At 38.6% G+C, this 15,062-nt stretch overlaps 1 protein-coding gene across 1 annotated transcript; it reads left to right on the top strand.

The window, feature by feature from the left end:
• The first annotated feature begins 2,245 nt into the window (after nt 1-2,245).
• Nucleotides 2,246-5,649, top strand: LOC140796096 (indole-3-acetic acid-amido synthetase GH3.10). The gene is made up of 4 exons (XM_073148965.1): nt 2,246-2,791; nt 2,911-3,012; nt 3,105-3,961; nt 4,894-5,649. The coding sequence occupies exons 1-4, from the start codon at nt 2,412-2,414 to the stop codon at nt 5,454-5,456; spliced, it is 1,902 nt and encodes a 633-aa protein (XP_073005066.1). The 5' UTR covers nt 2,246-2,411; the 3' UTR covers nt 5,457-5,649.
• The last annotated feature ends 9,413 nt before the right edge of the window (nt 5,650-15,062 follow it).

Raw genomic sequence — 15,062 nt, 5'->3', positions numbered from 1 at the left:
GGTCAGAGAAGTGAGTTAATGGTCGGTTGCATCCAATATGATCGAAAAAATTAATAGTTACATTTTAATCCAAACCAGAAATTTAAGTACTTAAAAGTATATAGAATTTATGCAGCAGGTAACACACAAGGTGTAAAGTATAATTTTCTCTTCTTCTTTTTCCGTATCTTTTCACTCAATGAATAATATAGCTCGTTCTTCAACTATTGCATTGGAGCGAGCCAGTTGTTTTAAATTTTTTTTCCTCTCCTAGGGCTCCCTCCACCGACACCAATACCAATAACGGTGGATGTTTTTTTCCTCTCCCCACGCCCGAAAACTTTGGCTAGGATAGAAAAAAGGCATGTTCTTCTCCCTCAAGACAATATTTTCCTTCTCCTCCATCATTTTCTCGCTTCTCATCTTATACTTTCTTCTTGTCTTCCTCTTTCCCCCTTCTCTTCCTCTCTCTTTTCCTATTCTATGTCATCACCACTCCCCTACCCTCCCCTCCGTTGCGGTCGAGCCCTTCTCCACTATCATCACTAGATCGGTAGTGATAATCTAGGCTTTTTTAATCCAACAAAGCGACTTCTATTTCTCTATTTTATATAGATTTACTTGTTGGCTAGCCTAAACCTATTGAAAACTGTTAGGAATAAGTAAAAATTGTTCTCCCAAAAGAGCGATTCATATATAATATACTAATATACCAGCATAGTATCCTCTCTCTGTATCATTCTCCCTCTATCTCACACACAATACATTTAGCTTTATATTAAATCACTCTTCGTAATTTATAAATCACTTACTTTTCCTGACAATTTTTCTGCATGTTGGTCTTAGTAATTAATTGACTTAGAATCACTTATTGAGATAATAATCTGTTGAGCTAGCAACATTCTAGTAGCTAGTCTTGAAAATAGTTTATCTTGGTAAAAAAACACTCAATCAAAAATTGGATGTCCTCCCCGAAAAGTACATCTTTGATACTCTTCCCTGTGCTACTGATCGGACAGTCTGTATTGCTTGCCGACACAATAGAAAAATAAGCTCAAAATCGGCAACATGTACTTTTCAACAAGCCAAGACGCGTTCGAAAGAGTTAATTATCTCAGGTTGGATCCCTTCTTCCTTAGCTTTCATTAATTCGGACGTTCAACATAATCACGAGTCAAAGAGAATATATATAGTCTTATAGAGAGAGAGAGAGAGAGAGAGAGAGAGGAAATATTGGAGTTTGTGAACTACTTTGAGATTAGGCTGTAGTCAAACGAATTATATATCTTTCTGAAAAGCAATATATAGAGTCGACGGATGGTGCGTAGAAGTAGATATCGAGAGGAAAGCTGTAGCTATCGTCGATTTCAAAGATAAACGGTACGGACAGCAGCAAACATTGAAAGATGGGAGCCTCGCCAGCTGTCTTCGACCGATTTCGTACTTCTCTATCCATCCTCCTCTCTCTATCTCTCTCTCCCTCTCTCTTCTTCCATATACAAAGTAAAAGCTGTGGTGTGGTGTGGCCTTGAAGCTATTGTACGTGCGTACCATTTACTTACCTAAGCTGTTTACTTAGTCCCACTTTACCTCTGCCGTCCCCCTTGTCGATACTTAGTCTGTTTGTAACCAACCCTTCCATGGTCTGTTTACTTAGTTAAGCTGTGGTGTAGCCTTGAAGCTATTATACGTGCGTACCATTTAGAGAAGGAGTGCGTGGGGCGAGACCACAAGAGAGATATTCATGAGTGTAGGTGTGGAATTAGTGATAGAGAAGCGTCGAAGTTGGTTTGAAGTGGGTTGGAATAATTTAAATTTGGTAGTATTTGGTACATGTTACTAAAAGGAATTGAAAATTAAGTTAGGAAATTTACAAGTAAGGTAGGGATTGGAAGTGTTTCGGGAAATTGAGAGAGAGTTGTGGCAGAGAGTGGAAATATGTCGATGGATGTGCTGCGGTTTGGCCCAGAGAGGAATATTGGATAGAGAGAGAGAGAGAGAGAATATTTAAGAGATATTATAACTTTTTAACGTGGATATCACGTAGCTTAACAGCTGTATACCTCACAGATACTAATTTTAAGATTTAGTTATGACGGATATTATCTACTCTAGTTTTTACACTTGTTATCGGTTTTCCTGCGCCTAATTGATTCGTGTGAAAAGGGCTGAAAAAAAGAAAAGAAAAGGAGACAATTAATCAGGGCTACACTGGTATTTCCCCCAGCCAGAGCGTTATCACAGTGAATGCTTAACAATAATATAACACTCTCTCTCTCTCTCTCTCTCTCTCTGTGTATATATATATATATATAAACTTTGTGGCTGAAGAAAGAGAGGGAGGAAAGCCAGCCGAAATTGTTGTGGTTGGCGGTGCAACTATACCACCCCTAGTCCAGGCTAGTCTACGGTTACAGCTAACAACATTTGATATGATGACCATCCTCCAGGAAGCGGCGGTTGGGGAGATTGCAGTAGGGCGGCATCTCGACATGGACTACATAATTGACGATCAGCAGATTCACGACGAGGTAGTCGACTGGTTCGAGGGCATCGCGGAGAACGCCGGCCAAACCCAGACCCACACGCTGCAACGAATTATCCAGCTCAACCACGCCACCGAGTACCTCCGGAGATACTTCGGCGATGACCTTCGTGTCCGAGACATGGATCCGGCTGAGCTCGAGTCCCTCTTCACCTCCGTCGTCCCCCTTGTCTCCCATCCCGACCTCGATCCTTACATCCAAAGGATCGCAGATGGCGACTCCTCTCCGATCCTCACCTCCGAGCCCATCACCATGCTCTCTCTCAGGTTCGTTTACAGTACGTACCAATAGTAGCTAGCTATGTTAATTGTCTAATTAGCTGGATTGCCTTTATAGAACCTCGACAATTATCACAAAGCTGTACACTTAATTGAGTTTGCTGCAGCTCGGGAACCACGGACGGGAGGCCTAAGTATGTACCCTTCACACGCTTCAGTGCTCAGTCCACGCTTCAGACCTTTCGATTGGCGGCTGCCTATAGGTCAAGGTGTGCAATAGTAATCTTATTCATCAAATTAAAACTAAAATAGTAGGTACTAGCGCTACTTGTTATATATGTACATCTCCATATATATGTAGGGTATTCCCAATAAGGCCAGGGGGGAGGATCTTGGAATTCATCTACAGCAGCAAGCAGTTTCTGACCAAGGGAGGCCTAAGCGTAGGCACCGCCACGACCCACTACTTCGCAAGCGAGGAGTTCAAGACGAAGCAGAAGAGCAGCAAATCTTTCACCTGCAGCCCCTACGAAGTCATCTCTGGCGGGGACTACAAGGCCACCACCTACTGCCACCTCCTACTAGGCCTCGCCTTGTGCGATCAGGTCGAGTTCGTCACCTCCACTTTCGCCTACAGCATCGTGCAGGCCTTCGCCGCCTTCGAGGAGCTATGGGAGGAGCTCTGTGATGATCTCAGGGAGGGGAGCCTAAGCTCAAGGGTCAGCTCGCCCGAGATGAGGATGGCCGTACTCAAGTCGTTCTCGCCCAACCCGGGACTGGCTACCAGGATTGGAAGCAAATGCAGAGAACTGAAGATGAGATGGAATTGGTGGCGATTGATTCCTACACTGTGGCCCAACGCCAAGTACATCTACTCAATAATGACCGGGTCGATGCAGCCTTACTTGAACAAATTAAGGCACTACGCTGGGGACCTGCCATTGATCTCCGCGGATTACGGGTCCACCGAGAGCTGGATCGGGGTGAACCTGGAGCCTTCAAATCCTCCCGACAAAGTCTCTTTTACTGCCATACCCACCTTCTCTTACTTTGAGTTCATCCCTCTCTACAACTACAAGCAGCAGGGGGAAGATCACCGAGACATTTCTAATATCACGATTAGTAGCACTACTGATGACTTTACTGAAGGCCAACCATTGCCACTGTCCCGAGTTAAAGTTGGGCAGCACTATGAGATTGTCCTCACCACCTTCACAGGTACGTACGTACGTACGTATTTATCTTCCTCCCCCCTCTCCCCTCCCCCTCTCTTCCTTTTTTTCTTTTTATTTTCTGAAAAGAGATCGAAATTATTATATATCAACCACATACAGAAATTATTACATGTTTAATTTTACGAATACCTATATATGCTTGATTTAAAATGCACTGAACACTGAAATATATAAAACAAATCGCGACTAATTCCTCCTGACTAGTGGCTATCCATGTTAAACTTGCATAATGGCGGTAAAGTAAATCCCCAACTTATCTTTTTCACTCTAGGACGAGAGAGAGAGAGAGAGAGAGAGAGAGAGAGAGAGAGAGAGAGAGAGAGAGAGAGAGAGAGAGAGAGAGAGAGAGAGAGAGAGAGAAGTAGCCAAGACTCAAACAAGAGGAGCCAGGATGCATTATTGCGAGGATTGTGACACTGATACAGGAGCATGCATGCATGCATGTATGTTAAAAGGTAAGATATGTCTTGCAGTATGGTCGAGCAGCTAGCAGTCCTCTGGGAACAACAGCTTACAGTGATGCAGTAGGCGTACCACTATACACATGCACGGTCTTCATACCATTGTTTTCTGTCAATCAAATAAGAGATAGAGATGTTCTCTTGCTCGCTTTAGCTGGATGCAATGCGGGGTGGTCCAATGCATGTATGGGAGAAGTCGTGTCGTCCCCATTTCCGTTCGTTTATTGTTGCTTACTGTGGCCCATGTCCCGTGACCTCTATTAATTATAGCCATCTACTGCATTATAATAAGTATCTAGCCGCAAGATATTCTCAATCTATGCATTAATTACTTCTTCACTAAGACGAGTACTGCACGTAAGACATATGCAAACGTAGATTATATATATATATATATATATATATAGGTATTTTATTATTTACTGAATTATATTAGCTTAATTAATAATTACAGGGCTGTATAGATATAGACTGGGGGATGTGGTGGAGGTAACGGGCTTCTACAAAGGGTCCCCACAGCTGACCTTCGTTTGCCGAAGGAAGCTAATCCTGACCATCAACATCGACAAGAACACAGAGAAGGACCTGCAAATGGCCGTGGAGAAGGGATCGACACTGCTCGCGACCCAAGACAAGAATATGATGATGATGAGTAGAGCCGAGCTGGTGGACTTCACGAGCCACGCCGACGTGACGGAGCAGCCGGGGCACTACGTGATCTACTGGGAGGTGAAGGGCGAGGCAGTGGAGGAGGCGGTGCTGCGGGAGTGCTGCTCCGCCATGGACGCGGCCTTCGTCGACCACGGCTACGTGGTGTCGAGGCGGACTAACTCGATCGGGCGGCTGGAGCTAAGGGTGGTGGAGAAGGGGACGTTTGGGAAGATATTGGAGCACTACATCGGCAACGGCGCTGCGGTGAGCCAGTTCAAGATGCCGAGGTGCACCAACAACCAGGTACTCTTGACCATTCTCGACCGTTGCACCGTTAAGCGCTTCTGGAGCTCTGCGTATGGCTGACCGGCCGCCGGCTAGATATATTATAAATATATATTTATAATAACTTCTTCTTGCTGTAGACTTCTGGTTGATGTTTGGAATCTAAACAGCCATGAAGTATGGAACATTCAAAAAACAGTTCGCACAATGTCCTTTAGTACACTACTGTTCTTTAGTTAGAGTCAAAATTAGAATGTTTGTAGGTATTAAAATTTTTTTCCGTCCTTTACTACCGTGCTTAATTTAGTTATAGTAAAGGAAAAAATATGTGCTAGGAATTTAAAGCCAAAAGTAGTCAAATTCTACCACACGTGCCCTTAATTGGTTCTTGACAATTATTAATTACTACTAAAAGAAGTAAGTCTGTAACAGCATAGCACCAAACTATTGGCATGCATTACACAGATATTTCTTTATCAACTCGCTGTGGCTCTCAAGTTTTCTATCTAATAACTGACAGTGTCAAACGGAGAAGACCTGATACTGTGGATAAGATCATGGATTACTTCTAATATAGGATCAACTTGTTCATTGATATTTCTCTGTGTGTGCCAGGAGATGTGCTGCTTACATCGCTATTATTAATTGCTTAATGAACTGGAATGAGTTTAATTTGCAGATATATATCTATATATATATATATATATATAGGTATATAAGACCCTTGTCAACCCATGCTATAGCAATGACAAAAAAAAAAAATTATATATATATATATATATATATAAAAGGACCCCTGCATGGAGGAGCTTGATTAATTGTGGTCCGGGATGGTCAATCATGAGCAAAGTCATGGCAGAATTGGTCGACTCACGAGCCATGCCGATGGATTGATGGATGAGAGGACCACAACTATAGCCAATTGGCCATGCATGTCGTCTACTACGGATGTGATGGGAGACCACACACCCCACCCCCACCCCACCCCATCGCTGCAGTCCAATAATGCTATATATGCTGCTGCATTCGTCCTCGACAATGCCGAGGTCCAGTGACATTTTTGGACTACTCCGCCTGGTAAGGTCCTAGTAAATTTATTATTTTATATAATATCGTACTCCTGACCTCCCAAAGAGAAAAGGTAGCTAGCCCAAGAGCTAGGGAGGGAAAAGATCGATCGATCGATCGATCGATAAGCATCAATAATCAAACTCTCGATCGTTTCGGCCAACTGGAAGGTTTAAGTGGCTGTTGTTGTGGACCCACGATCGATCCATGGTGGGAGCTTGTGCTCCAGAATCATATAACGTGTTCAAGAACTGGCCGGAGGAATAAAATCCGAGTGGTTCGACATATCAAAGCCAAAGGCCCGACAAGGCTTAATAATCTAGTAGACCCACTGGGTTCCAACTTGACTACTCTGAGCTCTCACTTATATCGATATGGAGGCCAGATTGCAGTAACCCTGTCCACAACTTCATTAGCATATCTTGCTGTACAAACTTTACTATAGCAAGTGGCCTGCATGCAATCTTGAATAGCTCTATTCATTGCCACAAATTGGAATTAACCACCACCATCTGCTAGTCTGACGGAGATCAACTGATCAACTGCCATTAGAGAATCATTTTCCAAGTGGGTGTTTTGAGTTTAATGCAGACCAACTGCCATTGCACAGTCATTCTCCAAGTGGATGTTTGAAAATTGATTAGCATTGGCTCTATACTCTATACACATGCAAGCATATGACAACTGTTCTTAACTATTATTAACTATTAGCTTACACTATTAGTGTGTTATCTGGAATAACAACTGCAACAAATGAAGGTAAAGATCACCCTCTTTCATATATTGGCCACTTCATTGGTAACTATACTCCAATGCAAAAGTGTTCCTGCGCCTTCTCTTCTCTTCTCTTCCTCCAAAGACAAATGGGTCCACATTTTGATAAGATCAAGTTAAGAAAATTTACCTCTGATTGACTAAATGCCCAGTAACTGTCTAAATTCAATGGATGGCACATACAAATTCAAGATCTCTGGATGTTTACAACTCCAGAGTACAAAGTTAGAAATCTCGAGTTCTAGATGCATGCCGTGTCCTTTAGTACAGAAGAAACGCTACAGAAGAACAGGAAAACAAATACTTAAATACTCAAGCTGATGCATTTACAATATGGACCAGTATATAAAATACTATATAATTTTTGCCATGTAATTGCTACATATGTAAAACGAGAAATGGGTAGCAAGCAACAGAGACATACTCAAAATCTGAAACTACCAGTAGCACAAAAGTGCCTCTCTTGCATGTATTAGCTCTAGGATTACTATAGTTATCTATGTAATATGTACCATCAAACAAATAAACTATATCGCGTTGATGAACCATTTGAGACTTTTTTGGTCTTAATGTCAGAAAAAACAAACATTATAGTGGACCATTTGAAATTCTTTTGGTCTTGATATAGTGAGGCACCCACCCTTCCCTGACAAGGAGGGGAAGGACGGCTGATGGTCTGATTGATGTCTCAACAGAGGGCAGGTAACCAATCTAACATGCATTAGGAATGACATGGAACCAGAAAAGAGAGTGCTAATATATAGGGAGTTGCAAGGCTGGAATGAGTGACTAAGGTCACATGAGAGTAGAGAACTAGGCCTAAAAAAATGTTGCATCTTTTCCATGCAATAAAGCAATAAAGAATGCCCAAAGGCCCAGCTTCATTAAGAAGCAAAATTTTTGCAGTCAGTGAGTAGCAATTTACATAACATAACCAAAGAAAACAGGAAAATCTATAGTAGCCTACATGACAGTAATACAAGTTTTAGGATAGTGGAAATGTTCCAAGTGAATAGATACGCTTGTGATGTAGAATAGTTAAAGTTCCTGTTATCCCTTTAGTCTACTAATAGAAGGCAAGGCCTACACAAGTCTATTAGGAAATTATTTCTAAGAACTACGAAAAGTGCTCGTGTAGCCACTGTTCCCTGTTACTATTGGAAATATCATGTACTCAGTACGAATATTTTATAAACTTTGAGCTCAGATTTAATTAGAGTTCACAAATTATTAATGATCAATTAATAGTACAATTAAAATAGCTCAAAAAGTATTTTAAGTGTCGTATATTTACTTATTCAAATTTATAAAAAGATGTAAATAAAAATCAACTCTAAAGTGGATATCATAGTAATTAAAAATAAAAAGAAATTAATTTAGTATTATATTGTATATTTGAGATATGCTAGTATGATATAAAAGTGTCAAACTTTTATAAACTTTGGTTACTTATTTTGTGGGTAAAAAAATCTACGCAAAACTCACACAGACAGGCATTGCTCGATGCAACTCACTTCACGTATATGCGTCTAGTCCAAAATTATTTTTTGCCCCGTACAAGTTCAGATCTAGTTTGGCTCAAGTTAGATCTGACTCGGAGTGGTGTGTACCTTAGCATCTGAAATGGTTAATTCACTCAAGCTCTAAGAGAAGCATCTTTTCATGACGAAATCCAATCGATTGAAGCCTCTATCATGGATGTTTACTTTTTTTAAATAGGTCGGCAGTCTGCATTACTTCTACCATAAAATTTTATTCATTCAAGTTGAGTCTTCTGTCTGTATTTGAGATAGTACTACACGGTTCTAGTTCAATAAGACATTCAGATAACGACTTTTTTCTGAATGTAAAATAGTTGTTGTATCCTGAGATATTAACGTCCACTATTCTAAAAACAATCAGTTAATAGCGAATTAGTCTTAAGAAAATAGTGTCAAACACTGAATTCGTCTATGTATAATTTTTAATTCTATAATCTATAAGCTTATTTAATTTATTTACTTATTTTTAATAAGAATTTTTTGTGATTTTTAAAATCTGATTGTTACCGCCAAATTTTATCTTTTTCCTCTCCTATTTATCCTCGACATTTTATCATCTGTTTATTGTATCTTTATCAGAAGGTCCATAATATGACCTCCTATTTTGTCCTACATCACTACTGATTTTGGTAATTACAATTTTGTCTTCCCAGTTATGATTACGACCGTGTATATATTCTCCTCTATCTCAGCAACATTATTGACTGGAAGGTGACGTAACTCTTTAGATCTACTTGAGGTCATGAGAATGCATGTACCACCTCAGAATTTTTTCTCTTCTATAATTAAATTCTCATGAAGTGAGGCACATGAATGTAGACAATAACAACGTAGTGAAAGATTGAATCATTACAAGATCAACCATCCCCACCAAGAGTCTTTCAAATCAAATCATGGAAGATATCATCACATGCATCAACACTCATAAAATCAGTATAAAGAAATACATCTACCTCGGAATCTTTCGGAAATGAGATCATCCATTGTTAAGCAACCATGGTAAAGAAAAATAATTAAGGCCTTGTTTACTTTGAATTTAGGGACCTTTTTTGACCTATTTTAGAACTCTTAAATTGATTTAATAATTAAATATTCTTTTATCTTTTTTATATCTAATTAAGTTTATTCTTTAAAAAAATTAAGATTAAAAATAAAACTAACTAATCGAGTTCGAAGCTCAGTCTCAAACCAAATAAAGCCTAAACAAGTGATAACGGGAGAATAGGCAAGAAAGGAACCCATGCTCACCAAATAATTAATTTCAAGAGTGAAACATCGAAAAATTATTTTTAATCCTCCTCCAAGTATTTCCCTTGCATAAAATAATGTATATATTGCTTCTACCTTATCTTTAAGGTACCACTAACTCTACATGGCTTCCAAAATAGACTTAACTGAAATCAGTAGAACATCTCAAGACACAAAACAACAAGCTTGGAAGTAGGATAAGTATTGGTATTTGGACATAGCATGTTTTTATAAGCAAGATCATTTATCTTCTTACGAACTTAAAGAGGGATAACGACTTAACTGAAATCAGTAGAACATCTCTAGAGACAAAACAACAAGCTTGGAAGTAGGACAAGTATTGGTATTTGGATATAGCATGTTTTTATAAGCAAGATCATTTATCTTCTTACGAACTTAAAAGGGATAACGACTTAACTGAAATCAGTAGAACAACTCTAGAGACAAAACAACAAGCTTAGAAGTAGGGCAAGTATTGGTATTTGGACATAGCATGTTTTTGTAAGCAAGATCATTTATCTTCTTACGAAATTAAAGTGGGATATAAAATGTTCTTCTCCTCAAGTCTGATTTGCTTGGCCAGAAGGAAATTAAATCTCTTTTCTCCAAGAGAACAAACACAAAGATAATCTCCCCAAACTTTAGTATATAGCACAGTCGTAACACCTACACATACAAAAAAAAATTAATGTCAAGCGTGTGCACTGCATTGATCTTTTCCCTCTCATCCCTCACCTCTCGCAATTGCTTACAAGAAGTAGAGTGGACTCACACTACCCTCGTTGGAGTGAGTTCTGACTCCACTCTTTCCCCACTACCTCCAACTTATAAAAGCCTAAACCCTCTCCCTCTAATTTTTCTTTTCCAGTTGCCTTCCCACCTTCATCTCTTTTTCTCTCTCTCTCCTCTATTATGTGCCACCGAAGAGCTCATCAAAGCTGTGGACCACCGGAGCATCGGGCGGATCAAAACAAACCCCTAGCCCAATCTGCAAGTTAGTCCCCAATCCCTCCTTATAATTAATTTGTTTTTTGCCTAGTAATTATAGTTAATTTCTAGTTTTACTATTTTCGTCTTTATTGAAGAAATTCGTTGGTCAACAACTTTAGGTCGACCAGTCATCGATTCGAGAAGCTCCGCTACCTTACCCTCTTGCCGTGGGTACCATGTTTGGGTACCCATGGTGTGTGTGAGGCTGCACCATGTCACCTCCCACAGTCGATTACTCGGCTTGTGTACGGCGATGGTGACCTTGCTTGCTTGTCTCGACTAGTTCCCCTCTTCGAGCAAAAGAGATAGGTGCCGAGATTAATGGGCTTCAAGCCCTTTTGACCCATGTGGAAACCTCCATGGCCGTCGGCCATGGAGTTCCTTACTTCTTGTCCACCTTGACCAATAGGTTAATCGCCGGAGAGCATCTACTCACTTAGCTGAAGATTTTTGTATATTTCTTAGACCCCCTTTCACCTTTGGGTTACAAATTTCTTCTTTTTCCACCAACAAGTTCAATCATCCATTCCTATTCCATTTCCTTCTAATTTTTGGCTAATCCCCCAAGCTTTTAATCAAGCTGATCTTATCAATTTTAGGAGGTGTTGCTCGGTCGTCAACAACGGTGGTCGCCAGTAGCAACAATCTCCTTTTTCTCTATTTTCTTCCCTAGGAAGAAGATGATAAAAAACAATGGGGATTTGACCAACCCTCACCTAGTTCCCTATTGGGTTGCGGGGTGGGTTGTAGCCCACATAGCCAATCGTGGATTAGGCCTTTGAGCCCGATCCACCCCTTTAGTTTTGTGGGCTGTAGTAGGCCCGTAGCCCCACTTCCTCATATGTGCTAGACTAGGCCTTAAGCCCGGTCCAAATCATGGGCCATAAGTTAGCCTAATAACAATCTTTTGTTTTTCTTATAATTTATATTAGTTACCTTTCCAAAAATTATGTCCTATTATTTAATTAGTGTAAATTTAGGATAATACATAACTTAATTATAGGAAGGTTAGACTTGTTAATCCTTGTAATCTTGGTCTTAATGTCTTTGACAATTATAACTAGGTATAATTTGAATTCGACATCTTATGACTCAATTTGATTAATATAAAATTAATTTTATATACTTGAAGACTAAAAGCAAAGATCAAGTCAAACCTATTGGGACTTAGAGTGACAAGCGTAGTTTATGAAATAAGGTAGCTAGTTCTATAAGTTCGTCCTTCTTATATATTATTTTATTTTTCATAAATTATTAGAGTCGTTACCGTGTAAGGAGAATCTCGAGATACAGGAGAAGCTTGATAATTGAGGAGAATAGTCATATTCTAGATATATCTTATAAGAGTTAAATCTTAGATTAGTCTACAGGTAGTATTGATGTTTGCTAATTTAATTTTCATGTCTTTATTACAATATATTACTTGTACGTGCATTTTATTGTTTATTTATTACTAATTACTGCTTATCTTTTGCATGATTTACTCTTATATAAACAGTGATGACCATAACATAAATTTTATGATAGAATACGTTACATTATTTACATGTATCATTATTAGTCAAGTTCTGACTAAGCAGTGTCATCCACTCACTTAGCCCAGAGTTAAGGGTGGAGTGTGTTATATAGTATTACCATATTAGCGATCTACACCTAAGGTCGTTAGCTTGTGTAATATTTAGGAAATTACACTATCTTATTTGGAGATTAGGATATGATGATAGTATACAGATATTTATGAGGTATGGTTATAGCTCTACCAATACTTGATAATGTAGGGTCAGGGCATTCATTGAGCTATGTGCTGTTATCCCGCTATATGTGATGATTTTATTATGTGCAATGATTTAGCTATAAGTAACACTTTTGTTGTGTGAGATGACTTACTAGAGCGGTGATAATGACAGAGTTGAGATATGAGCTTACAACTAAGGTTCTTAGTCTAATGTTCATAGGCAACTGATCATATGCAGTGTTACTAGGCATATAAGAGCGATATTATCACTAGATGATTATTCCTCCTCGTTTTTTTTTTTTTTTTGCTATCTGGATTATAACTTTATATGAGTATATTGAGACATAATTATCTATGAATTTATTTGAGCTTATCTTGAAGAGTTGATTAAGTTATGCATTTTGTGATTATATGAAAGATCATTGCAAATTATATTATACATATTACTTTAATATGTTGATAATTATGAGTATGCATTAGTATATTTATCACACATTATCATGCATTTATATTGTTCATAGACTATTATTTGATTATACTTGTTAAGCTATCTGCTCATCACCTTTAAGTGCAAACATTTTAGAGTTAGAGAAGGATGAAGATATTGAGGAGTATCTAATTTATTTCTCTACTAGATTTATTTGTTTTAATTTTTCCTAGTTGAACTTAGCACCTGCGAGGGGTTCTATGGTTTGAGTTTTATATATGTGGAGGCTTGTCAAAGCCTTTGTTACTATATATTTTGGCTTATTTTTGCTTGGATTATTATGACATTTTAGACCTTTTTTGGATATTTCGTGAGAACACTGTATCGACATGTTAGTGGGTTGTTTCACATGGAAATGATTTTGGAGTTGGGTGTTTCAAAAAGAAAGAGAAGTGGCAGCATTATTCATAATTTCATTACTTTCTTACTTTCCTCAAAATTCTTGACATGGTTGTAGCAAAATCTTCAACTTCTCTTTCTAGACGATTAAGACCAGAGAATATGTGTGACACTATGTCACATAGAACAATATTATTTGCAAATTCTTAATCTTCAACTCTTGGGTATGGCAATATAATTAGAAAAGATTCATGTATGTAAAGTAAGCTTACTCCTTGTTAGGGAACTGAAATCGTTTTGAGTTCTATCCTAAGAGTAGAGAATTGGTGAAAACTTATATGGAAGATCCCATTGGTATTTAGAATTTAGATATTTTTTGCGAGAGTTGCTTAGAGATAAGCTACCAACCAAAGTTTGATTGATAAATTGTGGCATATCTACCATCTTGCTCTATAATATCTAGCAATAAAGACGTTGAAAGCACTGAGCATCTTTTTTTAAAGTGTGAATTTGCTAAGAAAATATGAGATTTGAATATGACTGTCCTAGCCTTTCATCTTTATCTTTCTTTTAATGGTGATTGGCTTAGGAAAGCTTAGTTCAAAGAGTATTATAATTTTGACCAAGAGAGAATTATATGTTTAACTTAACTTTGCCAATTAATACATTACGACAAATTTGGAAGAATAGAGACAATTGCATTATTATATAGGCAAGAGTTGCATACTTATCATGTGTGGGAAACATGTTTATGACAACTTGGGAATATTTTCAAGCTGGGTAGACTAAAAAATGCCCGAACTAGCAATAGTTGGAAATTCAGATTAATAGTGCCCCCAAACCCTAAATTAGGTTAAAATTAATGTTGATGGATCATTTGGTTGAGGGTAGATCATTTGTGAGTGTTTGAGAATCGCTTCCACTGGTCTCTACATTTTTAAATCGCTTGTGCAACATAAAGATTTTTTACGTCTACAGAGATATTAATCAGTTGCAAATTGACATATAGTAGACAAAGGTGCTCATCCTTTTTATAGGGCGACTTTGGATTCTATGGCTAGGGTTGCTGCCGGGATGTCTTACTCTCTGAGACATTAGGATGTAATTTTGAGCCTGTGGCTTTCTTTTAATCCATTTCAATTAGAAAAACAAACAAACGCCTTAGGTGAAGCAACAGGAAAGACTCCTAAACTAGCCCACAACCTCATCTGGGCTTCATAAATTGGGGCCCAATTGACCCTTCGTCTCTAACCTACACTTGGGCCTAGTATACTTGAGGGCTAGAATAACTTGAGGCCTGAAAATTTTCTGATCTCAAACTTGAGAAAAAGTGAAGGGAAAATGATTTATATTTCAAAATATAGGACATAGAAGCATACGTTATTTACTGAATGCAAATAATGTATTTGAGTGGCCGAGTGGGATCTTGAGAGAGAGAGTGGCAATTAATTATAAACAAAGAGGCCGCAAAAGTGAGGCCAAAGTCTCATTTGTGATAAGTATCA

Source organism: Typha latifolia, chromosome 10, assembly GCF_019914945.1.
Source record: "Typha latifolia isolate L0001 chromosome 10, TyphaL0001v2, whole genome shotgun sequence".
NCBI lineage: Eukaryota > Viridiplantae > Streptophyta > Magnoliopsida > Poales > Typhaceae > Typha > Typha latifolia.
The sequence above is the reverse complement of the archived record's forward strand: the minus strand, read 5'-3'. Positions and strand labels throughout refer to the sequence as shown.